General features: G+C 44.5%; 1 protein-coding gene across 4 annotated transcripts; it reads left to right on the top strand.

The window, feature by feature from the left end:
• Nucleotides 1-92: 92 nt before the first annotated feature.
• LOC120499665 (serine/threonine-protein kinase TNNI3K) lies at nt 93-26494 on the top strand. 4 transcript variants are annotated; one of them, XM_039703650.1, is made up of 25 exons: nt 93-199; nt 778-886; nt 2203-2288; nt 3813-3910; nt 4412-4522; nt 7965-8063; nt 8365-8503; nt 10943-11087; nt 11176-11280; nt 12135-12229; nt 12822-12971; nt 13500-13586; nt 13969-14025; nt 15042-15134; nt 15220-15277; nt 15392-15586; nt 15925-16029; nt 19910-19962; nt 20121-20173; nt 21296-21428; nt 22278-22387; nt 23913-23972; nt 24578-24705; nt 25665-25744; nt 25852-26494. In XM_039703650.1, the coding sequence occupies exons 1-25, from the start codon at nt 160-162 to the stop codon at nt 25920-25922; spliced, it is 2460 nt and encodes an 819-aa protein (XP_039559584.1). In that variant the 5' UTR covers nt 93-159; the 3' UTR covers nt 25923-26494. The 4 variants fall into 4 exon arrangements, with proteins under 4 accessions (XP_039559584.1, XP_039559583.1, XP_039559585.1 ...); XM_039703649.1 differs by having other exon boundaries at nt 24578-24747; XM_039703652.1 differs by having other exon boundaries at nt 175-311; nt 24578-24747.
• Nucleotides 26495-27848: the final 1354 nt, after the last annotated feature.

Genomic DNA, 27848 nt, shown 5'->3' with positions numbered 1-27848 from the left:
TCACTCCATGCTATTGTTGCATGACATTCCTCTTGGCACAATGTTTATTTTTAGCCAGAGACTATCACAAGTATTTTTCAGCAGGACTGTCACTGCCCCTGAACAGGGAATCATATTACTGCAAGAACTTTGCTGAAACAAAGAAGATAAATTGGACAAATGGGAAATTATAAATCTAGACCAACCCAGACTTGCACGGGTAACTAATGTCACCTTTTTTACAGGCAGTGTGCCATCCATCCATCAGCAAGGAGCAAATGGTATTTCAGGAGATAACTCATTCCTGGTTTACTCTTGAGTTCAAGGCTCAGGTATTGTTCTTGACTTAACCCAGATACAGGCTGTGAAAGAAGACAAAAAAAAGCCAAAAAAAGCTGCTAAACTAAGTTTATTTGGGCAATTATATAAGATCATAGTAACTTGTATAGTATGTTGATTTAACTCATACTTAATGAGAAAAATCTCTAAATCTCTAACCTTTTTCTGCTGTGTGTCTGCTGAGGAAAAAAGAACTAGCAAATGTAACCTGAACTTTAAGTTTTTTCTTGAATATTATTTAATATTAAAATACGTATGCACTGCCTCTGGAATCCTTGTATATGTTTCTGTACTGGCTGCAGCAGGAACAGTTTAACAGTTGTAATATTTTAAACTTTAATAGAAATATATATGAAATTGTACAATTGGGTGTTTAAAAATCAAGTGGTTTTGTTACATTGGCGACATTATTATTTCTGTGCTTTGAAGAGTTTTATCAGTTTGGAGTTTTTGTTGTAGATGAATGGAAGAAGAAAGTCAGCGAATCCTATGCCACAGTCACGGAGCGGCTGGAGGACGACCTGCAAATCAAGGAAAAGGAGCTGGCAGAGTTAAAGCATGTTTTCAGGTAAAATATTCTGTGAATCTCTTTATTGATTTATTTAAAATGACTATTTGCTATCAAACAGTATTTGCAGTTTCAGGTGTTTTATGTGGACAGAGTTTCTCCTGTGTGGAATGCATGTTCCTTGCGTCTATTTTTGGGACTATGTCATCACAGTGCTGGGCAGACCCCCCAGCAGAGTACCAAAATTAGTGGCTGCTGATTATTAATGCCAATATTTTACAACAAGCACCTATATACTTTGGTAAAATAATTAGCTCTAGTACAATGTATGATTTGACCGTGCACTTTTCAGTTTTGCTGATGTGTTTCTGCAGCCAGGAATATTGCTGAGGTGTGCCACTGTAAGCAAACACAAAAGCAGTGGATTCAAAGTTAGGATGGTACTGGTTTTCTCAGGATAACACACGCTCACACACAGGCTCACCCAGCTGAGTAACACAGGCGTGTTCATTACCTGCAAACTCCCAGCTCACAGACTGGAAATCAGTTGAGAAAAGTATTGACACATTATTTTTTTATTGTAACCTTGTTAAATATGTGTAATGGTTGCTCCTGCCTCAGGGTGGGTTTATAGTTACACAAATCCAAGTGTTCTGCAAACTCAGGGTCATGGGTGTGCTGATACTGAATGGAAACTTCTATGGGCTGGCCAAAACTGAGGTTCTCCAAAGCAATATTAACTGTAGGTCTATTTAGTTTTCAAGAAAAGTAATTACTTGCAGTGTCTGATGGATCACTAACAAATCAGTCTTTGCTGAAGGAAACCCACAAGGCTTGATGACAAAAGCTACAATGTCCAAGTACTCTCTCATTTAACCACCTGTAAGCATCACAGTGATCACTGTCCCTGTGATTTCATCTGGGAAGTATAAACTCATTTTTTATATGCTTTTCCTGGTTATTCTTTTCAATTAGCAAGGCAGCCCCTGCTCTATGCATGTCCTACTCACCATTTTAAAATCAATATACATATTTTAAAAATATATCGCAGTTATTATTGCATTAATAGAGATGCTGAGTTTATATGGATTGTTTATATTTTTAAAGAGCCTTTCCTCTTATTTCCCCTGATTTCGATAAATTTAGAATGTATGTATTGTGCTTGCTTAGCCGGATTTCTCAGAAAACAATAAATCTGGACCACTCAACCTGATAGTAGTAAAGTATTTCTAGATTTACAGACTGTAAACTGAGTATAAATTCAGCCTTGTGTTTCAAAAAAATTACATTGAGATTTCTCTTTTAAATGTTTCCCACACGCAAGGAGCGGTGCTGGAAGATGAAAGAAGTAACCATGTGTAAAATCCCTTTTTCAGCTCTGATGAAGCCTTCTGCAAAGTCAACCTGAATTACCGCACGGAGAACGGGCTCTCGCTGCTGCACCTGTGCTGCGTGTGTGGGGGTAGGTGTCTGGGGCAGGGCGCCTGCCTCCAGCACGGGCTGTTCTGGCTGGCAGCAGCTCCGAGCTCTCGGGGAGCAGCTCAGCTGGAGCAGCAGCCCTCAGCAAGGCTCCGAGCTGCCGGGCCAGAGGGCTGCATGGAGCCACAGAGAGCCAGCAGCTGAGCCTTCAGCCTGACCAGGCTCTGTGGAGGATGCAGCGTGACTTACTGCAGGTGTTCAGCCATCCTGAATTGCTTCTGTGTGCATTCCTTAATCCAAACCCATCACAGAGCATTTCTGCCTCCACATTTCTGCCTCCACATTTCTGGATTCTGCCCTGGCTCAGGCTCCAGGACAGGGACCTTGTTGTAGCAGCACTTTGCCATACTTTCAGCACCAACTTTTCTACTGTAATGAAAATATCTGTATTTTATTTCACATTGATTAAAAGAAGAATAACTGAAAAGCCCTAGTGACAAACATCAGCTGATAGGGCTTTTCCAGACAGCACATCAGAATGCACAAGGGAAGAGGACAAGATGTGTTCTGGGATGCTCATACAAACATACTAATGGTAGGATTTTCCACTTGGATCCACACAGCTGCTCTGTTATCCACAAAAAGTCATTAGTTCATGCACTTGCTTTGCTCTTGTTATACAATTTTCAGCAGAAATTGGCTGAGAGAGGCAGACTTATACCCTGAGGTTTCAGCTCTGCAAAGTACTGACTAATGACATGCATAAATGATTTTATCAATCTTAGTTAGATGTTCACCATGAGGAACAACCTGATCCTGCACTACTGAAAAATGAGTGGATTTTTACTTGTCATTTCTGAGTGCAAGATCCTATCCAAAGATGCATTAATACATGGGAACATCAATGCAGTTGGGGTAGCTGAGAGGAAGTTTAGGAAAACACACACTTATCATTAGTTCTGTGAACACTCAGAGGAGGGCAAAGAGCCACTAGATCTGACATTGTCCTTGGCTACTGTCACAAGTATTCAAAAGGCAGATGAATTTATTGAATTTATGTATCTATTCACTGTGTGTCAGAAAGGTCAGAGCAAAGCTCCTGGCCTGGGCCACATTAATGGACCCACATTAGCACTGCCCAAAATGACTGTCCTTGTAAGGATGCCCTGTGGAGGGAGAGCAGTGCTCCAGTTCTGAGATGGCAGAAGAGCTCAGTGACTGCGGAACCAGAGGTTCCAGAAGCATCCTCTGGTTCATGGAGCTCTCTGCAGCATGCTCTGGATGCTAAAGGAGTTGGCTTCTCTAGAAGCTCAGTTACCCTCACCAAATCCTCATTAAAATGTGAACAAATAGTGAGCTGGTATGTGGCCAGACCTGCAATTGTCCTGGCCATTGAGATATTTCCATCAACCTCATCATTGTGAAGTTTCAAAATATATATTTTACTACTTGCCTGAGGTCAGCAGTCAAGGTATCTATTCTCTGCTTTCAAACTCACACAGGAGCTTCTGACCTCATCTGCATGTTCTTTCCTGTAACTGTCTTTTTTCTGCTTTTCTCTGTAAAGGCAACAAATCCCACATCAGAACTCTCATGCTGAAAGGGCTGCGCCCATCCAGGCTAACGAGAAATGGATTTACAGCTCTGCACTTGGCAGCTTATAAGGTAAATTATTTTAAATAGAATTAGTGACAGGAAATCAGAACTGAGCAATTGATTTGTCTGAACTGTCTAGATGAGCTCTCTAGTCATTATTTCTGTGAAAACGTAAGTTTCACATCTGTGGTGCATGGGAAACTGCCCCACAAAGAGCCCGTGCACAGGAACCAGCATGTGCTTTTGCAGGTCATCCATGGGGTAGGATATTGCTTTGGAATGGCTGGTGGAAACATCCAGTGCAACTCAAGACAGAGGAGTTGTCCAGTGCCACCATAAAATCAGGATAAGACTTTTTTAACACCCAGGGCTCAGTATAGCAACAGAGAGAGGCCTGGTGCTGGGACAGAGCTCGCCAGCCTCCCGTGGCACTCGGAGCCCCTGGCCCACGCTGGTCCCTCTCCAGCACGGCCGGCAGTGCCACAGCCGGGGAGCCAGGGCTGGCGGGGCTCCCTTCAGGAGCTGTGAGAGCCTGTCCCAGCACTGCTGAGGGTCAATCCTGGCCCCCAGGACAACGCGGAGCTGCTGACGGCGCTGCTGCACGGCGGGGCTGACATCCAGCAGGTCGGCTACGGAGCGCTGACCGCCCTGCACGTCGCCACCATCGCCGGCCACCACAAGGTACGTGCTGCTGCTGGAGGCCGTCTGTCTGACACTGCTGTCTTTCAGAACAAAATACAGAACCGGTTTAATTTTTCTGCATTTTCAGAAGATCATGTCTGTGCATATTTTTTTACACTGAGCAAACATGCACAAAAGGACGCAGGTCAAAGGCTGGACTTGATAGGTCTTGGAGGTCTTTTCCAACCCTGATGATTCTTTGACTCTGATAGTTCTGTGCAGAATGATGGTGGAGCTGTTAACCTGAGCCCTGACTCTGGGATGGTCTCATTCACAGGTATTTAATGTCTCCTCTGTGGACAGTACAAAGAGCTCTTCTCTGAGCATTCTGGGGTTTCAAGTAATTCCTAAAACATCTGCTGTAATTGCCAAAGGCAGACCTGCTGTTGCTCCCACATCCCAAGCTCCTGCTGAGGTTATGGGCAAGTCTAGGATGCTCACAACCCAACAGTATTAACTCAATAAGAAATAAACTGTTAGTAGTATTGAAAGTTCTTATTTCTTCCTTGGGAATGATCAGCTCTGTATCAGAAGCACCTCCATAAATGGAGTGGGACTCTATATATTTAAACTCATTTGGTTCATCTGCTGCTCTGGGAACCAAGAATTTATAATCCAAGTTCTTGCTTTCCTTCTTTACACAGCTGTGAAATTTTCAGTCAGTTTAGAAGTCCCTCTGGCAGATAAAGTACCTTGTTTTGTCCACAATTTCATTAATATTCATGGAAACATGGAATAATTTTTTAAAACCCCCTTATAAGGATGAGTTTTTATCCTTTGCCCTTTTCCAAAAGACAAAGTCCTTATGTCTGTCTCATGGGGTTTTTGTGGGCTCCTTTTAACCTTAAGAGTAGCTTAATTAATTGTCTTTGAAGTGCAGATCATTGACTTGAATGTTCAAAAAACTTCTGAATAAACCTTTTGTAAGAGAATTTTAAGAAAAATTTCAAAGTAAGACTATTGTCCAAGTTGTTTAAAGTATTGTTTTGAAATAACATTTGGTTGTGGAAGGAGAAGGGAAGCATTAGTTCCCCTCCTTCTCCAGGCTGTGCTGGTGTGAGCCCCACTGGGATGCTGCTGGCTGCCTCAGACCAGCCCACCCAGCTGCTTTCTCTGCAGCTTGGGAACGTCCCCTGGGTTCACCTTCTCTCACTGTCAGTTTCCTGAGGATAAAAATCTTTTTTTTTTTTTTCTCCTTAGCTTCTGAAGTATTTCTATCCTTGCACATCCCTCCAGCACAGCCTCCTACTTGTGATGCCTATGACAGCTTTCAGTGCTTTCTAAGACTCCTTTTTTCTTTCCTAGAAAGATATCTTGTCTCAGAAACTATCAAGCCTGTCTGTGTACCCCTCTCATCATTTACACTTGAGTGGAGTTTGCTTAGTACAGCACACAAAATTCTATTTATCAGGGGATCACAAAGCAGCAAGCACGGCTGCCACTGCTACAGCCTGGAAAATGTGTCAAAACCCATCTAGTTTTATGTTCGTCATCAGGGATGGATCCACATCACTCAACACGGCTTTTTTCACCTTGAAGATCCACCTTGAAAGCTAGATGAATCTAAATTTTTAATTCCAGCTCCCAAACAGTTTGAGGAGAATATGGAGTAATTAATTGGAGTTATGGTCACATCCCTGCATGTGTTACAGCCTCACAATTCATGGCTAAATTAAAATCAGGCTGATCCAAAGACATTTCAGTCATATTAGTGTAAAAGCTACAGGCCCAAACATCTCTTTTCAGAGACAGCAGCTACAACTTCACTTTTATCATGGTAGTTTGCTGGAAAATGTCTTAGACTAATCATTTGAAAGCCCCCAAACCATTAAATCCCTGGCTGGCTGGCTCTGTGTTCCCATCTCTGGCCGACCAAGATATTGAAAATTGGCCAGACACAGGAAACACAGTGCAGGGAATCCGCTGTGTTAACTGAATAATGGAGTGTGTTCTTTATTTAGCACCTGAGCTCATTCCCACCCATCCCATGAGAGCCTGCTGCTGAGCTGGTAGGACAGCCAGCAGAAAGATCTCGGGGGATCTTTCTTCAGATTTTTGTTATGTAGTCAAATGCTTTTTTGAGATCAGCAGTAAAGGATGTCAACGCACGTGACATTTAGCAAGGGAAATTCTGACTGTCTGTGAAGGGGGCGAGGGGATCACAACGAGAGGGATGCAGCACTGAGGGCATTCCAGGGAGGATGCAGAGCCCCCACACATGGCAATTATCATACCTGGCCCTGCAGTGCTGCCTCCAGGGGAAATCATAGCTGATGCCATAGAAAAATGGTTAAAACTAAAGGGAAATGGAGACATTTACATACGTCAGGGCACAGACTTTATGCAGAAAATATCTTCAGGCAATCCTAAGAAAAAAGTATGATTGCAATTGTGTAAGAAACAATCCCTGTACACTGGTGTTGCTGGGGAAGAGTTTGTGTTCTCTGAGCACTCCAGAGTTGCATGGGTAGAACTGGCTGTCCTTGTTTTTGCACATTTGATGTGATTTGGGGGTCTCAGCCAAGGGAGCAGGTGGCAGATGTGCAGAGTGACAGCTGGCACTGCTGCCCTCCTCCAGGGGCTCTCAGTGGGCAGGACCTGTGTGAGCAGCACAGTGCAGGAGCTGCCCCTGCCCCATCCTTGGCAGCCCTTAATCCCAGCTCCTCACCCTGTCATGACTCATGGTCCAGTGTCTTTTGTCATCCTGGCATTCAAAACTTTGCACCCATCAAACTGCTAGGCAGAGCTTCTGCAGTAATCCCCAGCCCAAGGACTCCCTCGTGCTTCAGAAAACCCCTCTCAGGCTTCAGAGCAGAACCCAAAGTGGTTTCATTCAGGCTTCTATTTTGGCAGCTATGCAGCAAGGCATTTCTTGAGAGTTCATAACTTTTGAAAAAAAATGGGCCTTCTGAGGCACCAGAAGAGTAGAAATTTGAAAGAAAGCACTTAAGGATCGTTATTGATGCCAAAGAGCTCTTCTCTTCTAAAATACAAAGAAATCTTTCCATGTTTGAGGATTTACCTTCACACATTTAGATTTAAAAGGTTCTTTCATTTTGTGTGACTCTTTCACTTCTAAAAACTCTGATATGTTTACAGCTCTTTGTTCATAATGGCTAGAAGAAAATTAAAGGTTGTTTATGAGAGAGAATTTCCAGACAGCCATTTCTGTGCCTCTTACTTCATAAATCAGGTTTTTCAGTGGCACACAGATTTTCAGGCTCATTTATAAAGCATCAGTGACATTCAGTGTCCAGTTCAAGTACTGTAAGTTAATCACTTTTACATGTTGTGTCCAGCTCTGCACCTTTATCTCATTTTTTTGGGGCTGTTTTACATTTTTTAAACGGAATGCATGAGGTCTCGAGTCCTGTTTTACCACCTGAGCACAGGTGATAGGTGCAGAGTGCTTGTGGTGGCATTGGTGCTGGTTTCCTTGCAGGCTGTGGACATCCTGCTGCAGCACGGGGCCTTCGTGAACGTGCAGGACGCCGTGTTCTTCACGCCGCTGCACATCGCTGCCTACTGCGGCCACGAGCAGGTGACTGGGGCAGGCACAGCCCTGCCTGGGGCACCCTGAGCTCTTCCTCTGCTCTGCCGAGTGCTCTGCTGGCCATGCGCCACTGAGGATGTTTTTCAGAATGAGTGTGTGCTTGCTTTTGAGAATTTTAATATTTTTGTAGACATGTCACTTGAAAATGAGTTTTCTATTGAATCTCTTCTCCCTGTTTTAACTTTATAGAGATGCTCCCATATAGTGTTACCCAATGCACTATTGTATCTGGTTTTCTCAAAGTTTTATTTTCATGTGCTGTTTTAATTAACCCTAATTAAATATTTAGGTAACCCACCTGTTACTGAAGTTTGGAGCCGATGTGAATGCCAGTGGTGAAGTTGGGGACAGACCTCTCCACCTGGCTGCTGCCAAAGGCTTTCTCAACATCACAAAGCTTTTGATGGAAGAGGGAAGCAAAGCTGATGGTAAGAAAAGATATTTAAAAATCATCTTTAACACTGTGTTTTCTAGACAGAGTCCTAGCTTCCTAACACATACTCTGTGTACCATCTTTGGACAACTGAAACAAGAAAACAGCAGCTGGAAAGATTTCCTTGGTTAAGTATGCTGGTTTGTCATCTCACCTTTTTTTTTTTTTTCTTATCTTGTTTACTCTATTTTCAGTAATAAGTTAGAGGTGAAAAACAGAAAACAAAATTAAGATGAATATACAGAGGTGGATTATTTTTTAGACATTGATCCAGGCAGGGAATATGTGGCCATGTGGTGAGGATCTGTAGTCAAAGTGACTCAAATGCGCAGAGAAGTAGTGAATGAGGTACAGGAGAACAATTTTAAGTCAAAATTATGCAGCAGGTAATTTAAAATAATTCATATGGAAGTCAAAATTCCACAGAAAAGGGGAATTTTTAGCACATGATTTATTATGCTCCACAAACTTCCCACTCTTCACTGTGGGCCATTTTCTGTCTGAGAAATTTCCTGTGTGACAACTTGATGGTCTGGACAAAAGTCTCTCAGCACACTTTGGGCATGGGGTGAGTTCTTAGTCCAGGTGGCCTCACAGTGATGTCACTCAGGCTGGGACAATGCACTTCATTGCTTATATTCTGCATTAATATACTATTTAAAATATTTTCTCCTGTGGCTAATGTCAGTGTGCAGCTGCTGGTTCTGCTGGGTTCTTGTTCTTGCTCCATTCCCTCTCCTTTTGCTGCTTCAGTGACACTGAAAGCACAAAATGTGCCCCACTCCAGCCTTTCTCCTCCACACCTGTGTGTGCCCCTGCATACTGCTGACACACCCACAAAGGCATACAAATGCTTACAGGTCACATTTTTGCCATGTTTATCAGTGCAGAGATTCTTACCTGTACCTGGAGGGAGCCTTAAAGAAGGATGGAGAGAGACTATTTACTCCTGGAGTGCCAGGACAAGGGGAATGGCTTCACACTGACAGAGGGCAGGGTTAGATTAAACACCAGGGAATGGCTCTTCCCTGGCAGGGTGGGCAGGCCCTGGCACAGGGTGCCCAGAGCAGCTGGGGCTGCCCCTGGATCCCTGGCAGTGCCCAAGGCCAGGCTGGACACCGGGGCTGGAGCACCTGGGACAGTGGGAGGTGTCCCTGACTTAAAGATCAAAGTCCTTTGTAGCCCAGGCCATTCTACAATTTTGTGAAATACTGAGCAAATTCCAAATTATTTAAAAATTAATTTCTTATCCTCAGAGTAAGAGACGGAAATGTTTTTGGGAAGTATTAGTCCATTGCTTGGAAACGTACTGCTCGTTAGCACATCAATTTACCATGTTCTCTGTGAGTCCTGCCTGCAATCACACATCCTCCTCCTGCAATAAAAAAGCATGCAGGGAAGCAGCACAGCCAGGTCCGTGTGTGCTGTTTTCAGTAGAGAGCTCAGGGTGTTTCAGCCTCGATGTGTGTGCACTGGGCTGATATAATTATAATACAGGGGGGGAAAAAGAGACGTTCTCTCATCATGACAAGGCAGTGGGAGGTTTGCCCTCTGTTAGAGAGTTTATTCCAAAAGAAAAGAATCTGGGGCACCATTTTAGGTCCTTTTCTTTAAACTCAAAATCTTCAGCACAGAAAACAAGAAAAGGGAGACTGGAAGCGGGAAGCCTTTTGCTCTTAAAGTAGCACACTTTGAAACTTGCTGTAAATGCAGCAGCAGAGGAAAAGTCTTTAGTGCCCAGGAATGAAAGGAACTGGGGAAAGAACCAGAATAAATTTGGCACTGCTCAGTGCAGACCAGTAATTGGGGTCACAAACTTGAACTGTTTCTTTGAACACGATGTGACTCGCTAGTGAGCCCAAAGCCAGAGCGATTGCCCGTCCCACGAGCAGGCAGAAGCTCCCTGGCATGGATGTGCTCCATGACAGCTGGCAGCCTCCAGCACTCCCATCTGCAGGTCACACATCCCCCAGGGACACTCCGTGCAACTGCCCTTGGAATATTTGGCTACTACTGGTAGATGCCAGCAGTTCTGTGCTGCCTGGCCGTTCCCAGTTCTGTTGATGTTGTTATTATCTCACTTTTGCTTCAAAATTGCTCTTTCTAAGGGTCATTTATAACTCATGTTTCCTTCATAGAAAGCTTTGTCAAAAGACTCAATAAGTTTGCAGCTGGAAGAAAGCAGTCATGCTCCAGGTTCTGAAAATCACCTTGACAGTGCACTGCAGGTGGCACAGAGCAATGTGGGTTTGATATCCAAAAGATCACAGATATTTCAATTTTAAACAAATACATCCACAAATATTTTTTTCCAGGAAGTTTCAAAATGCACAGACATAACACATAAAATTCTACTAAATATCCCAAACAATCCCAGACACACTGTGTTAAGGATAAAATCCTTTCTGTGGTCTTTTTCTGGGTCAACCGGCAGTGAATGCTCAGGACAACGAAGATCACGTGCCTCTGCACTTCTGCTCTCGATTTGGGCACCATGACATTGTGAAGTTCTTACTGCAGAGCAGCTTCGAGGTGCAGCCCCACGTGGTGAATATCTATGGAGACACACCTCTACACCTGTGAGTGCCCTGGAGCAGCGGCTGGACAGGTTTGGGGCTCTCGGGAAGGCTGGTTTTGCTAACGCCTCTGTACTGGCTTCCTCTTCAGTGCCTGTTACAATGGGAAGTTTGAAGTGGTCAAGGAAATAATTCAGCTCTCAGGAACAGAAAGTCTCACTAAAGAAAATATATTCAGTGAAACAGCTTTCCACAGGTGAGGTGTTCAAATGCCATTGTCAGTGGAGCTCCACTTACACGTATGTGCAGCACAACACCCACAATTTCAAATGTCTCACAACACCCAGAATTACAAATTTCTCACAACACCCAGAATCACAAATGTCTCACAACACCCAGATTTACAAATGTGTCACAACACCCAGAATTTCAAATGTCTCACAACATCCAGAATTGCAAATATGTCACAACATCCAGAATTACAAATATGTCACAACACCCAGAATTACAAATGTCTCACAACACCCAGATTTACAAATGTGTCACAACACCCAGAATTTCAAATGTCTCACAACACCCAGAATCACAAACGTCTCCCCAGCAGCCAGGTGAGGGACAGAGCGAGCAGGGAGCTACACAGAGAGGGTGAGTTTGTGTCATGAGATATGTGACAGGGCATGAAGCAAGAGGCAGAACCAGGCAGTGAAAATCAGGTTTCCCAACACCTGGTTGGGCAGTGGTTCCTCTCCTTTCCCAGTTTGGGAGCTGGGATCAGAGCTTGTTCCACCTGGATGCCTGCTGGAGCCTGGTACTCTGAACGAGAAACCAGGTGGCAGAACACTGTTGGCATGCTGGAATTTTGTAAAGGGCTATTTAAGAGCCACTTTGCAACACAGAGGGTTTGCACAATTGTGCAAAATTAGGTGATTCAGCAATAATTGGAATGTTTCTGAAACAATAAAAATGAATAGGCTCTGGTGGATTAATCATGCATTTGCACATTTTTAATGATCCTTTATTGCTGTGTTTTAACTCTTTGTAATTCTTTTTTGGCTACCAAAGTACCTCTTTTACAGAGTACAGCACTCACCACTCCCTTTACTTCTGCAGCGCTTGCACCTATGGAAAGAACATAGAACTTGTCAAGTTTCTTCTTGACCAGAATGTTGTAAGCATCAATCATCAGGGGAGAGATGGGCACACAGGTAACATCACCATACTTACTGTGTATGAGGGTACATACCAGCACCAAAATATTGGGAAGCCATACACCACCAGGATTTCCAGCACCCAAGTACCTTTCAGACAGAGCTCAGCTTTTTTGAAATATTTTTACTGGAGGCATAGAAGTGATAAGATTTCAGTGAGGATGTATCAGGCTCATTAGGGTGTATATGAGTAACAAAACCTGGTGTAAACTGTTCCTCCTATATTAAGGCTTCTAAGTAGTGTTAGAAATTATTCTGCAAAGAGATAAGCTTCTGGAACATAGTGTCTGAAGGGCTGCACACCTTCCTGTCCCCAGTACACAAAGCTGCCTTTGTTTCCACTTGCTTTTTCTCACATACAGAGTCGTTAAATGTGGTTTGCAGGTGGCAAAGCAAGTGGTGGCACATTGTGCAGAGGCAATAGATTGGTTCTTGCAGCCTTAATGTTTCATTTTCACCTCTTGCCTCAGGTATTTTTATGACAACATATTTATTTATCGAGGAGATCAGTTTGCACTTTACAGTCGTTGCTGCAGTCCCGTTGCCGTGTTCTGACAGCTGTGCTCCCCACACTTCTCTGATGTTGCAGGATTGCACTGTGCTTGCTACCACGGGCACATTCGCCTTGTGCAGTTCTTGCTGGATAACGGAGCTGATATGAATCTTGTAGCTTGTGATCCCAGCAGGTCCAGTGGAGAAAAGGATGAGCAGACCTGTTTGATGTGGGCTTATGAGAAAGGTATTTCAATTTTCCAGTTTCTGCTACAAAACCCACAGAGGCTGTGCAGGAAGGAGAGGGCACCTTGGGAAGGAGATAATGCTGCAAAATAACCTGCCAATGCCTGCAGACAGAGCTCCCACCACCTGCTCCCCTGGCACTAAGGGTTATAAACACCAGCCCTTCAATTTGTCATCTCAGATCTTTGTTAAGCATTAGTTTAATCCAGCACAAACTCAAGAAGGGTTCACCGAAGACCATTGTCAACTTCCACTGCAGGATTTCTGCAGCAGTGCTTTCCTTTGCCATATCTTACATTTTAGGAGTAGGTGGACTCAAGAAAATAACATGCTTGTTTCTACTGGCAGAAATTTCCCATATTTGTACAATTTAGAATCACAGTAGGTTTAGATTAGCATCATCATGTATTTGCATATTTTTAGTCATGTTTTACATTTTTTAAAAATCCCCTGATTTCGTACAAATTAATTTTTTTTTAATTCTTTTTTGAGTTACCTGCAAATCCTTGTATTTCTCTTTCTTTCCTAGGCCATGATGCAATTGTGACCCTCCTGAAGCATTACAAGAGACCTCAGGATGAATCTCCCTGCAATGAATACTCCCAGCCTGGAGGAGGTATGGGCTGAGCAATCATTTTATTCAAAGGGCCTGATCCAAAGACTGCTGAAATCTCTGGAAGTGCTCCACCCCTGTCAGAGAGCTTTGGGTCAGTCCTGTCCAGCACAAATAAAATCACAGTCATGGGACTCACCATTTTTTGGCCATACACTGATTCCTTTCGAGGCTGCAGCCATGCAACACCCCAGTCTGCTGTGCCTGGTACAGTGAGGAAAATGAACTGTATCCCAAACCACTCCCCTCAGATGTGTTGGTGTGTTTATCTGAATTCTCACCCTTTGTTATTAATTCTTTCTGGCATCACTGACTCATTAATTTATCAGCACCATCACTTATGTTGTCATTGAACTCCCTAATTTCACTCTGTTCTTTATTTCAGATGGTTCCTATGTGTCAGTGCCATCCCCCCTGGGGAAGATTAAAAGCATGACAAAAGGTATTTGCAATGGCAAGGGAAAACATGAACTTTTGTGGTCCTTTGATCCAATGTGTTTGTCAGCCTGAACATCCTGCACAGGATTCATTATTCCTGGACTTTTTATGGTACATTGTTTCATTTCCCTGGGATAATATTAGAAAACAATATACTTAGCTTTGTTACTCAGTATAATGACAATTCCTGTATTTGCCTTGTTTTCATTCACTTTAAAAAATATATGTAATTTTTTTTATTTCTTTGAAGAAAGGCTGTGATGTGGAAAAAAAAAAATAGCACTAATGAAATACCCATTTCTCCAATAATGCAAATAAGTATCATTTAAATCATACCATAGAATGCCTGAATTATCCTTATAACGAAAATTCTGTCAAAAAATAATTAATAATTTATGTTGCTCTGAAACAAATACAGCTGAAACATTCAGATAAATATTTTAGGGTATTTTAAGTTATTTCTTTTTTTTTTTTTTCTTTTTTGTGGTACTTTCAATTTTCCACTTTAAATATTCACTCTGAATATAATCAAATCCTTACATCCTTTACATAGCAGCATCAAAATGCTCTGTTTAGAAATATTGTGATGAACTTTATAATAATAAACTAAAAAGATCAACAAGATAGAGACATTTGACAACGAAATGCAGTTGCAAAGTTCAGATTCCACATGTCACCAAGAGCCAGTCGTCTCTGGAATAGCATCTCCAGCAATGAGCACTGGCTGCACAGAGAGAAAGGATGAATTCTCCATGTAAGGAATTCTGTGCTACCACCCCGTGGTGCAGGCAGAGTTTGGGAACGTGGGACAGTGCTGATGGCTGGCAGGTGCTGAAGCCAGGAGTGCCCTGTGGCATTGCAAGGATGTGTCTGTCACTGAGCTTTGCTGTAGCAGGGAGCAGGATTAGCAGTCAATTTACAGCAAAAATCAGCTTTCCCAGTGCAAGAGTTCTGAAGTCCAGTGCTTTTATGCTTGGTCCCCCCCGGCCATGTTTTACAGGATGGGTGTTTCTCTTGCAGAAAAGGCTGACGTGCTCCTCCTCCGAGCTAGTTTGCCATCACACTTCCACCTGCAGCTCTCTGAGATAGAGTTCCACGAGATTATTGGCTCAGGTACCAGAAGTGAAACCACATTCACTTTAAATGTTTGATGTTCATAACAAACATATTTGAGCTTATTTATTTTAAACTATTTTAGGGTCTTTTGGAAAAGTCTATAAGGGACGATGTAGAAATAAAATTGTTGCAATCAAACGGTAAGTTTGTCAGGCTTTTCCATCCTGCGTGGTCAGTCACCTGGTTTGAAGCATTTCAAAAGCCCATATTTTATGATACCTTTGCCTTCTGCTTCCTCTGGTGTCAATTGTAAGTTACCGGGCCAACACCTACTGCTCCAAGTCGGACGTGGACATGTTCTGCCGCGAGGTTTCCATTCTCTGCCGCCTGAACCATCCCTGCGTCATCCAGTTCGTGGGAGCCTGCCTGGATGACCCCAGCCAGTTTGCCATTGTCACCCAGTACATCTCTGGGGGATCACTCTTCTCCCTGCTCCACGAGCAGAAGAGGTATTTCCTTCATCCACCAGCAGGCCTGCTTTCAGAATTTGGAAGAGCAGGGAACCTAAGCCGATGTAAATATTCATTTTAGCATAGGACAACAGAGAAAGGAACACACTAGAAAATGCTGAGCTTTGGTTCAGCTTATTGGGTGTACAAGGTAAACTGATAAGTCTTCACAAACTTGTTATTGTCATTATTTTACAGTATATAGATTTACTTTACATAGATTATGTAACATTATTTTGTATGTAAAACAGTTTTAAATGTTGCATGATTTACAGATCAGAATAATTTTCAACTGTCTATTAACTTCAAGTAATCTTTTATTTTTTTACAAAATACAGAATTCTTGATCTGCAGTCTAAATTAATCATTGCTGTAGATGTGGCCAAAGGCATGGAGTACCTCCACAATCTCACACAGCCCATCATACATCGGGATCTGAACAGGTCAGTTTCTGTCTCTAACCTAAAAATTTAGACAACATGAAAGCTCAAAGGGACACTGTGCAGTCTCCTGCAACCCCAGTGTCTCATTAGCACTCAGCTGAAAATAATCTCAGGGGTTTATACAAACCTGTACAAGTCACAATAGCTGAGCTGTGGTTGTCCTGGAAGGCTGCAGCCACTGACAGTGTTTTCCTGCATCTCTTTGTTTTCCTGAATCTCTGTTTTCCAGTGCCAAGTTTCAGCCTAACACGGTCTGTCAAAGGGTACTTGGTCACATTCCCTCATCACTTCATCTCCATCGCTTTGCTCTGTCCCTTTTACTGTAAATATTTCCCCACAATCAGGGAGTTGGTGTGTTTCTCGGTTTGCTTGGCTCGTTTGTTACAGCTAACAGCAGCTCTGATTGCTGCCCCTGGGAGCTGGGATCTGGCACGGGACTGGGCACTCATCCATCTCTTTGGTGTGTCCCAGTGGGAGCACTGAGGCCTCGGTGTCTGCAGGGAAAAGCCTGTTCTTTCTGTTCAGCTGTGGAAACAGTCTTGTGCGTGCTGCAGCAACAGGGGATGGAACACCTGAGCTGCGCTGATTGCAGGATTGGAGGTGCAAATTATCCTTTTGCTAAAGCCAAAACGTGGTTCTTAGCTCTGTCAGCCCTCGAGAGCAACAGGCAGGCAGGAGTGGCATCCCCCACTGTCCTTTGAGCCTCCTCCACGTCCCTGCATCCCTGCCCAGTCCTTCCAGGCCACAGACCTGTGTTGTTCCGGGGACAGCCTTGCTTCTGAGGCAGTGGCACGAGCCAAGAGCCCCATGCCTGACTCTGCAGCCTGTGGAGCTGCTCTAGGGGAGCCAGGGCTCACACCAGGGCAGCCAAGGCTGAGACCTCACAGTGCAGCTCCATGCCGTGGTGGCTCTTAGCAGAATAGCTCTGCATTGAAGGATTTTAAATAATGATTTCCTCAAAAGAAAATCCAAACCAATATCCTCCTAGAGAGCCAGAAAGCTCCACAGCAGTCGCACAGATCATATTTGTCAGGGTCAGAAGATAATGTGCTCTGGGGTTGTTGGTGCCATTGATGTGTGCTGCTTCTGAAAGTTTAGTGCAAGAGCAGGAGTCATGTTTGCAGCATGAGTCCCAACCAACCCACAGGCACAATTACCAGATGAAAATCTTTGCAACGGCTTAAAAGAAAGACTAAGAGTGAAATTCTGTGTTAAATTTTGCCAGTGGCTTCACAGGAGCCTCGTATTTTTTACCTTAAATTTTTGCATAACTCATAACCACTTGGTGAATTCTGAAATCTAATGCACTGCATATAATGCATTAAATAAACCTGCAATATGGCTTGACAGAATAGAGAAGAAAATTAATCTTTCGTGTCTCTACCCTGGAAAAGGGGTTATCCTTCCATTTGAAGAATAATTGGGAGTTTTATTTTGCTTTTCAGTTCTGACAGCCATCAGAAATGGTGACATGCATCAACTTATTGCCACTTAGACCATGGTGAGGGATGGCAGCCACAATGATTACAGCACTTTAATAAAAGAGAGACCATTTTATTATCCATTTAATTTAAGCCATAACAGCTGAACATGGCTGGAGGAAGCCTTTGAGTGAGTGACCTGCTTTTGATGACTCTAACTATGTGTGAACACTTCTGAGAGCTGCTTGGTGAGGGAGATGAAAGAGAGTATGGCAGCCTGGTGGTAATGAGGATAGAGTCTGTGACTCCTCTTTGTTGAAATATCCCTTGTGAAATCCTAAAATATCCATTGCTTTTCATTACACCCACAGCACGTTAAAGGCAGAAGGATCTTTTAATGGCCCGAATCCCTGTGAAAGGGACATGCTGAGCCTGTCACTTGCCATGGGAGAGAGAAGCCTCCGTGCCTGGCAGACCCCAGCACCATGTCCTTTCACAAAGCCAGGATGATTGCACACTCCTCTGTCTTATCTTGTTTTCTTCCTTCCATGGTTTCATCAAGAGAACAATGCCTGCTCTCACCACTGCAATCTCTGTGTGACCTTAACAGAAGGCAATTAATTTCTGATTCTGCTGAACTCAGTATTAGTCTTCTGCCAGCTCAGTTCAGCTTGAATTTTTTTTGCTGTATTTCTCAAAACACAAGCTTAAAAATACCTGTTTCATCTGAGGTTTTCAAATTTTCAAGTGCAACTGAGGCAATAACAACATTTTAAGATGGACCTTCCAAGCCTTATTTCTGTGGGGTGTATTTTTTACTTTAAAAAAGAAAAATCAGTAATAAAAAAGAAAAATCAGTAACTGTAGTGCTCCCTGGAGGTGCCAGTCTGACAAAACCCCCCCAGAGCCTGCTGCCTGCTCCCAGATGTGCCCATCAATGCACTCAGCACCAAGATGAGCATTTCAGCACTGTGGGTCAGATCCTGGGCCATGAGAGGTTCAAGTTGGGCATCAGGGAGAATTTCTTCACTGAAAGGGTGCTCAGGCATTGGAAGAGGCTGCCCAGGGCAGGGGTGGATTTCCCATCCCTGCAGGTGTCCAAGGAACAGCTGGACATGGCACGCAGTGCTCTGGGCTGGGGACAAGCTGGGGATTGGTCACAGGTTGGACTCTGTGATCCTGGAGGTTTTGGAGACTTCTTTTCCAGTCTCAGGGATTCTGTGATTCTATGAAAGGCTGATGCATGCCATGAGGAGAAAGGGAATTTCAGTTTATTTCTCTGCTTCTCCACAAAAGCTGTCAGCCTAGGTCTTCATTATGTCTTGACTTGTCAAGTTGGATTTATTCAAGTCTACACAATCCCGGAATAGATTGAAGTTGAAGCTAGGGCTCAGTGCAGTTTATTCACATTGAGACATGGTGATAATTTCTGTCCCTGCTGACAGAGGCCAAATTTGAGCGAAGACCACAGCAAAGTCTGTAGCTTTGTATGGCTTGTGTGCCTACACCCACCCTGGGGCACAGCCTTCAAGAGTCTCTCCAGTTCAGCCTTGTGTTTGATTCATATTTTCATTTGGCATATGGTGTGGGTCTCAAAACAATTCCACATGTCATACTAAAATCACGTCAATATTTTGATGGAAAGTACATATGAGAGCTAAAATCAGATTGAATATAAATCAAGAGAGTCATGGTTATGTTTTTATGATTGAATTTATCATCCCAAGGGTTGGGTTTAGGTGAAGGTGGAAATCTTGAAGACAGTGATTTGTGGGAGTCCTTCTTGGGAAAGCTTAAATTTTTTTTCTGTCCTAAGACTGTTATCTGGTAAAATTTGTGTTCCTCACTTGACTGTTCTTGTTTGTATCCACAGCTCTAATATGAACAAGTTGTGCTTTTTGTTGAGACCATCAATATTACTTCAATTTTTCCTCCTCATGTAAACTCTTGCCAGCTTTTACATTTCTGTTTTTCATACTCTTTTCACTCTTCTGAATTTTCTTGGCTCAATCAGCATTTGATAAATATCCTGAGAGCATGTTGTGTCCACATTCCTTATGTTGTGATTTGCTCAGCCCTTCCAAAGCCCTGTGCCATGAAGGTGTAGTGACTGGGGCAGGGAAATCTTCATCTCCAGAGGTACTGGAAACTTGTGACCTAGCTAAAGCAGCTTGTGGGTCTTTCCCCAAGTTTCTATTTTGTTTGAAACCCTGTGGTTTTGTTGCCAATTTCTAAAAGTCTCTCTGGATTTGTTGCATGCAAATCAATCAAAGGCCAGCTTGCCCTCTCAGGGATAATGTGTACTTTATAACAGTAAATATGATCATGCCTATAGACATTTAGCTATCCAAGGAGGTAATTTGTACTCAAATGTTTAGCTATGACCCAAAAACTATAGCATTTTCACCATCTTTAAGACACTATCAAACAATTACCTATAGTTTGTTTTTTTCCCCCAGTCATAATATTCTCCTGTATGAGGATGGTCATGCAGTAGTCGCTGATTTTGGAGGTAAGGAGTTTTTATGAAACACTTATAAATTAACCCCAAATTCTCTACAACTAAACATGTGCTTACTGAGAGAGTCCTGTGGAACTGTACCTAAGGTAGGACTTTTGTATGATAAGTGTATTGGCCTGAGAGTAATTATTTTTCTTGCTCTGTTTCAGAATCTCGATTTCTGCAATCCCTGGATGAAGACAACATGACAAAACAACCTGGGGTTTGTTTCTTTTATTTCTTCTTCTGTTCCACATAATTAATATCAAACATACAGGCAAACACAGTTTAGCAGAAGAAGACAAAGGAAATATGTTTGTTTGAATAGATGGACAGGTGCAGTATTCAATCTCTCTCAATGTTTCTCTGTCTTCAGTAACAGAGATGAGGAAATATATAACATCTGCAGCAGAAAAAAAATGCTTTATAAGGCTGTCTTTGGAGCTTTCTTGCTCCAATTCCTTACTAAAGAGTTATTTTTAATCCACTCTTCCCACTCACACACTGTTGGCAGGTGGTTCCTTTTTCTAACAGCTCCTCAGCACTGGTTCCCTTATTTCACAGTTCTTTTCTTCACCACAGCCTGTTGCTCACAGTCAGATTTACAAGACAGCTGTTGTCTTCATGGGTTTGAGTCCAGATGTGTCCTGTGTGTCACTCCATGGCCAGGAATGTTCACACCATCCCAGCTATGAATGTGGGCCGGGAGGGGTGATGGGATGGGTGATGGGATGGGATGGAGGGGGCACTGCCAGAGATGGGAGGTGCTACCCCAGGCCTTGGCAGGCAGCTCTTTAGCACTCACAAGTGGCACTCACAGTGTGGGTGGAGAGTAGGGAGCACAAGGACTCTCAAAATCCACCTGAGCCCATTACCCTAGGGAGAGAAGAGTTGCTTGTGCAGCAGCCTACAACTGGGGGTGTGCAGGCTCCCAGCCCAATGCAGCCATTGCCAGCTTTTACTTCTGCCAGCTGGAGCAGTAGTTAATTCCAATTATATGGCATATATGCATATATCTCTCAGACCATATGATGTGGTCTCCAGACCTTGAGCCTGGCTCTATTTTTATTCTCACCCTACTGTGATGTTTTAAGCCAGCTCAGCCTGGCTCTGTGGGCCTGAGACAGCACCAAGCTAATGCAGTTACATATCATGCACTGTAACACACTGACATGATCTTGCAAGCCAGGTGAAAGTTTTTCCTGGCAGATTACCAATTATTTTATGGAGTGATGGAGGCAGGAAATAAGGAAACAAAGGAAAACCAACATACAAATACAGGAATAGGTGCTTGTGTGAGGAAGCAAAGCCTGCTAATGTGTGATCGCTGTTCCCTGGTGCTCAGAACCTGCGCTGGATGGCCCCTGAGGTGTTCACCCAGTGCACAAGGTACACCATCAAAGCTGATGTCTTCAGCTACGCTCTGTGCCTCTGGGAGCTGTTAACGGGGGAAATTCCCTTTGCCCACCTGAAACCAGGTAACATGCTCAATGAATTAACATTTTAAATTTCTCTGAAGTCGAGAAGTAGCTACGCTGGGTAATTTTAACCCATATCATACTGAAGTGTGTTATTAAGTGCTGAGATACTGCATTTGGTGAAGAGCACAGAACTATCCTATCTAAGTCTAGGATTAGCAACAAGACTAACTACAGGGTGTCTGTCTCTCACATGACTGTTGGGATTGCAGAGCCATTCCTTGGTACATCTCCTTGTGTGCCTTAGGACAGCATCCACAAACCAGGGGGAAGGGGGTGTACAACAGCAGAGAAACATTTCCAGGGCTGCACTTTGCACTCCTGAGATTCTGAGCCCTGGATGTCTGACAAGAGGGTCACGAGTGCTGCAGGACGTGGTCAGAGCCAGCATGGGCAAGGAGGGAGGTTCAGCCCCCTCTGCCAGGAGATCCTCACTGCTGTGTGACCTGTGACCAGAGGCGGGCCAGTGGCCACAGTGATGGGCATCTCAGTCTGCTCTTGGTCTGATGGCAAAAGCCTCCTTAACCTCCTGCCTCCATCCAGCCTTTATCGTTGGTTGGATGGCTCAGCAGTAGGTTTGCACCTGCTGGGTGTCTCAGCAGTGGGTGTAGGGTGTTCCTGGGGTTGGTGTGACTGAGGGTGCTGACGGGTGTCTCAGCGGTGGGTAGGGGTGTTCCTGGCACCAGGGTGACCCCAGGTGCTGACGGGTGTCTCAGCGGTGGGTAGGGGTGTTCCTGGCACCAGGGTGACCCCAGGTGCTGACGGGTGTCTCAGCGGTGGGTAGGGGTGTTCCTGGCACCAGTGTTCCTGGCACAGGTGCTGACGGGTGTCTCTGGCTGTCCCCTGCAGCGGCAGCAGCAGCAGACATGGCCTATCACCACATCCGCCCCCCCATCGGCTACTCCATCCCCAAGCCCATCTCTGCCTTGCTGATGAGGGGCTGGAACGCCTGTCCTGAGGTGAGTGCCCCCAGCAGAGGGAAAATGGGCACTTTGCTCTGGCTGATGCCCCCAAAATCACAGTTTCTGTGGGAAGGGTCACTGCAGACAATGGGATGTGTCAGGAAATGCAGGAGAGTTGGTGAATTGAGGAGGAAAGTAAATTAACATTTAGCCTTTCAACAAAACTTAATTAATCATGTAATGCTGATTATGACTTGAGCTGTTACAGAATGAGTAGAAAATTCCTTGCTGCTCTCAGACTTTTGTAAGCAATGGTTAATGACAGCATGTAACCCACATTCACTTTAAATTCATTAATAAGGTGTCATATTAAAGTGCTGACTTAAGCAGGCACTGAGATGGGTGTAGTCCCTGTGTCTTGTCAGCATTCCCACAGCCAGTCAGCCTCTGTAAGGAGAAACCATCTTTTCAGAGTCCCAGTGCAGTTTGTTACCCATCAGCATGACTCCAATGTCACTTCATCTTGCCAGTGTTTTAGAGCTTCAGGACAGAACTATAAAACAATTGATTGCTCAATCAGCCCATGGATGGCCAGAACTTTGCACAAGATGTGAGCAAAAACTTGTCAAAATTATCTTTATTAAGAGTTTTTTGCTACTGTTCTTTATTAGGCTCTATTTTGCTTTGCTACTATTTGGTATGGAAAAATGGTGAGTTTTGGGGCTCAACAAGTGTTCACAGGTCAAAATCCTCCACAAGGTCTGCTCAGTTTAAAGGAAAAAAAGGCAAAAAATGGGTATACCTACAGAGATTTTGCTGGATGGCCATGAAATGCCTCCAAGTTAGAAAATGTATGCTTTTATTTGTCTTTCATTTCATACAAGGCTCATCCCAGCTGAAAACTAGTTCCCATGTGCCATGTCCCTGTTTCTATTTATCAGGTACTTGAACATCTGTTTCCCAGAAACTTTTGACAGCAGCTGTTTCCAAAGGCAAGCTGGTGATTAGAAGATTAGCAGCATCTCCTGAGAAACCTTTTTCATTGGCTAATTGGATTTGTGAGCTTTAATTAGAGCCAGAGAATTTGCCGTAAGGTCTAGGGCTGAGCTCTGTAAAGAAGTAAATATTTAGTTGTATTAAATGCAACTCTCATGGACAAGGGAGGGAGGGGGCTGGCCACACAGACAGGCTGGTCAGGAACTTGTCCACTGCTCATCTCTGCTGTTGCTGTGTCTGAAGTCCTGTTCATGGGCAAAGAGAAAGTCAACGTAAAGAGCAGAGCCAATAATTTATTGATAGTTTTTTTGTGATCTAGTCATCATTAGCTCAACTCTAATTGTTAGAGAAAAAGAGATGAATTGCAGTTAAAGTTCATATGCACACAGGTCTTCATGTGGTATCTCAGCACTGAACTTGCAGATTTCATCAGGTTCCCAAACAGACTGACAGCTATGCCATGAAATTCAGAGAGGGGAAATGATGGGGGCTGTGGCTCATCCATTCCCTGTGTGTCAATCTAATCACATCAGATCTGCCCCCTTCCATTTTTAACCCAGCTCTGGTTTTCCTGGTGTGTTCACAGGGCAGACCAGAGTTTTCAGAAGTTGTCACAAAGTTAGAGGAGTGTCTGTGCAACATTGAGGTAAGGACTCGGCTACCAGCAGGGGAGGTCTGTGTGTGTGCAAGCAGATGGGAGTGCAAGTGGGGACAGGGACAGTGGCAGCAGCCAAGGACAGCAGTGGCTTTGGAGCTGCTGGAAAAGTCCAAGGAAAAGTGGGATACTGTAGCTATGATATTTTATGAAAAATCCTCTGCTAGGATTTTTCCTGTCCTGAGGAGGTGTGAAAGCCTCAGGAAAAAAACGCAAACAATAACTATCTGCTGCTGTGGAATGCAACAAGTGCATCTTCCATTGGTCCATGTGGTTTGTTTTCAATTAGAGATCAACCACAGCCACCTGTGCCAAGGCTGTGAGCAGTCACAGGATTTTGTTATTGATTCCTATTCTATTCTTGTCCCGGTAGCCTTCTGATCTTCTTCTCTCTGTTCTTTTTAGTATAGTTGTAATGTAGTATCCTAATATAATATGTAACATAATAAATCAGCCTTCTGATGAAAATGGAGCCAAGCCTCGTGTCCCCACACAAGGGGTTGCTAAACAAGAGGATACGGCTTATGAGAGAGAGATGAGACAGGACTCGTAAATATGCCGTAATGGTACTTTTCCTTTTTTCTTTTTGAATCCAGTTAATGTCTCCAGCCTCCAGCAACAGCAGCGGGTCGCTGTCTCCATCGTCGTCCTCGGACTGCCTGGCGGCGCGCGGCGGGCCGGGCCGCAGCCACGTGGCCGCGCTGCGCTCGCGCTTCGAGCTGGAGTACGCCCTCAACGCGCGGGCCTACGCGGCCTGGGCGCAGCGGTGCGTGCCAGCCCGGCCCCGTGGCTCCCGGGCACGGCTGGGCACAGGAACAGCCTGTGCTGCTGGGAGGTGCCGTGCCAGGGCCGTGCTCTCTCGCAAGGCCGTCAGCTTGTCCATCCCAGAGCGCAGGCTGCCACTGGGAGGGCGGCGGGGGAAGGTGAAAGTGTCCTTGATGAGAAGGGAAGGGATAGATGGACAGACAAGACAGAATCCAGAGCCTTCCAGCAGGTACAGGAGACAGCTATGTAAGGAAGAGCCTGACAGAGGTCTGTGGGAGTCAGCATTGCTGGGACTTGTCCTACCAGGGTACATCCTAAAAGTGGGTATCACTCATTTCATGGCTACAGAATGGTAAGAAGAAGAACTGGTGTTTTTTAAGGCAGGGACACACATGGGTTCTATATTATTGTACCATTAAGTAAATACCTGAGGTATTATATCCTGCCACTCAGAGAACTGGTTTCAATGGCAAACACAGCAACCGTCATCTCCAGGATCAGGGTTGGCAGGACAGTGGATTTGGTCTCTGACTGGAAGATAATTCCACCATCTTCCTTGCCTGAGAAATGTATTTGCAAGAACCTTTTAGCACTGACACATAAAAAACATGTCAATGACCCTGGATTGATGCCTGGAATTGTTTCCAAGATGGCAATCCAGAGAGAGTTGTGAAGCCCCCAATGGGGTATTTGAGGGCAGTTACTCTGAGAAGAGTAACTGAGTGCCAGCATGCCTGGGGGTCATGGTCTCTGTTCATGACTTTTTCTTGCTTTTTGTTTACTGCACTGCTGTGGCCAGGCCCCAGGCTGATGCCTCATGGTACTGTTCCTTCCTTCCACTCAGGAAAAATAGTTCTCATGGTCTGGAGATGTGCCATCATCAGTCTTACAAACTGACACCTCCTGTTTAAATTGCAGCACTGGGCAAACCCCGTCTCAGGGCCTGTCTCTGGATGACATGAGAAGGAACTTCCAGTACCCACCCGTGGACAAAAACGGTGAGCTACTGCAGAGTGCTCCCCGAGCTCCCGGAGCACAGGCTGTGCTGGCACTCAGGGCAGGGAGCACTCTGTGCCAGCTGCAGGGACCCTCTCTGCTCCTGCAGGGTACGTGTCCGACCCCCTGAGCACCATGAGGTTCCACTCCTGCAGCAGCAGCTTGGAGGACAGCAGCTGAGGGAGGGAGCATCCGCCTGCCCCAGCCCGGCCACCGCCACGGAACCCTGAGTGTCACACTGGCATCCCCGGACTGAACAGCTTTAGTCTTGATGGCAAATGTCCCTGTTCTGCATTCTGCTTTTGCCTCTGCCTCAGCTGGCCACCCCGTGCCCTGCAGCAGCAGCTCTGACCATGGGGCATTAGAAAAGAGAACAGGGCAGAGCAGCAGAAGTTGAACTCTTCCTCTAGAAGCAATTACAGAATTAATCACACTGCTATTTTCTGGGGTCTTTTTTCAAATTAACAAAAGTTTTCTGTAAGACTGTCTGTGTGGCCAAGGCAGAGCTGCCTTCCTGGCTGAGCAGGAATTGGTATTTCCCGTTGATGGCAGAGTTCTGTGATGTTGTTGAGGATGCTGTTTTCCTCCAGCCATGATCCCTGAAGCAGGCCTGCAAAGAGGCCTCAAACAGTGTGACAGACATGAGCTAGGGCTGCATGGTGGGCTCTGACAATGCTTCAATGACACACCTGTCATTACTCCAACAGTGCTGAAGCAATAAAAATGGGGAAGATTTCACTAAGTAAAGCTTAGAGGTTGTTTTCCATTTGTTCTGTTTCACTTGCTGAAAAGTTGAATGGGAAGAAGCTGTTACAGCTCTGTCACAGCTGTCCCAGCACTGCCCCTGGTACCAGCCAGTGTTACCACTGCTCCACTGAGCTCATGTCTCAGGTGCTGCTCCATTTACACCAGCAGCTGCTGGGACAATAGAAATGTCAGAATAAATACACAGGAAAGCCTGGGATGGGGCTCACCAGGACCCTGTCTGCAATCTCCTGGCCCAAAAAGTCACGAGATTTTCATGGAAGGGGCCGAACAAGAGGAACTATAAAGCGCCAGCAAACCACAACAAAACAACATCCAGATTTGTCTACAACTGGAGGAAATCTGTTGTATTTTTCCTAGGAGTACAAGCAAGGCTGGCAGTTTGCATGCTGTGAGGGAAGAGGGGCCAAGCAGAAGGGAGAAGCTGCATCTGGGATGCTGATGAGAATTGCCTACCTGACTCTAATTGGCCAGATGATGATCTGCTCCACATGGCCAAGCTACAGAAGCACAGGCAGGGAATAGCCTGATGAAAGAGGGTGGATAGAGATTAGCTGTCATTCCTTGGTCTTTGCATTGGCCAGAAACACCACTGGTGCAGAAAGGAACCATTGTCATATCTGAAAAATCAGTTCCAGCACTGATTCTTTTTCAACAGGATTTTTTTTCTTACTAATATCTCTGCATTCTTTTTCCCTTCATTAAAGTAACCATGCAGTGACTCTGCATTCAGTGACCAGGCCTGAAAACCAGAAACTAAACTATATTAGAGAAACAAAAGTGGAGCAAGGAAGCAGACTCATGTGTACTCACTGATACCTCTGTGTACTCACTGATACCTGAGCTGCTGGTGTCATCCCTGAGCACCTTCTCAGAACATGTCAGAGGGGAACACATGGAAACAAAAGCAACAAAAATACCAGAATGCTAAACTTTTTTTAGTTTAAGAGCTCTTTACAAAGACAAGTGCTTGCAACTAATTTTAATACTAATTAAAATTACTGGTTCCTTGAAGGATACAATGTCTTAGTTAATTGCTCTCTATAGAAGAAAATCAGGCTCAGGGGGAAAACATGTTTCATAGGAGTGATCACTTAGTGAAACAAACAAAAACTCTGAAAAATGTAAATGAGTAGAACATGTTCCCAAGCAGTTTGTGAGAGTGCAAGTAGCCTGTGCTGTTCCCAGAGAAGTCCCAGCACACCAAAATATTTACCAAGAATGAGATGCTAAGAGGATTCTTACCCTGCTTTGGAGACCTGCCAGTGCCTGGCAGCTGTAGTGATATTTTACATTGTTTAACATATCAGCAATAGGTGATCTAGATTAAAACAATCTGGC

The sequence above is a fragment of the Passer montanus genome, unplaced genomic scaffold (genome assembly GCF_014805655.1).
Source record: "Passer montanus isolate IOZ18808 unplaced genomic scaffold, ASM1480565v1 scaffold166, whole genome shotgun sequence".
NCBI classification, from domain to species: domain Eukaryota; kingdom Metazoa; phylum Chordata; class Aves; order Passeriformes; family Passeridae; genus Passer; species Passer montanus.
This window is presented reverse-complemented; position numbering and strand designations above follow the sequence as displayed.

Bases quoted from the DNA above. Each gene is read 5' to 3' on its own strand.
- LOC120499665 (XM_039703649.1), top strand. From the start codon at position 160: ATGGGAAATTATAAATCTAGACCAACCCAGACTTGCACGG. The intron at 15,587-15,924 runs GTATTTCCTTCA...TACAAAATACAG, and splicing joins CTGCTCCACGAGCAGAAGAG to AATTCTTGATCTGCAGTCTA. The intron at 19,963-20,120 runs GTAAGGAGTTTT...GCTCTGTTTCAG, and splicing joins AGTAGTCGCTGATTTTGGAG to AATCTCGATTTCTGCAATCC.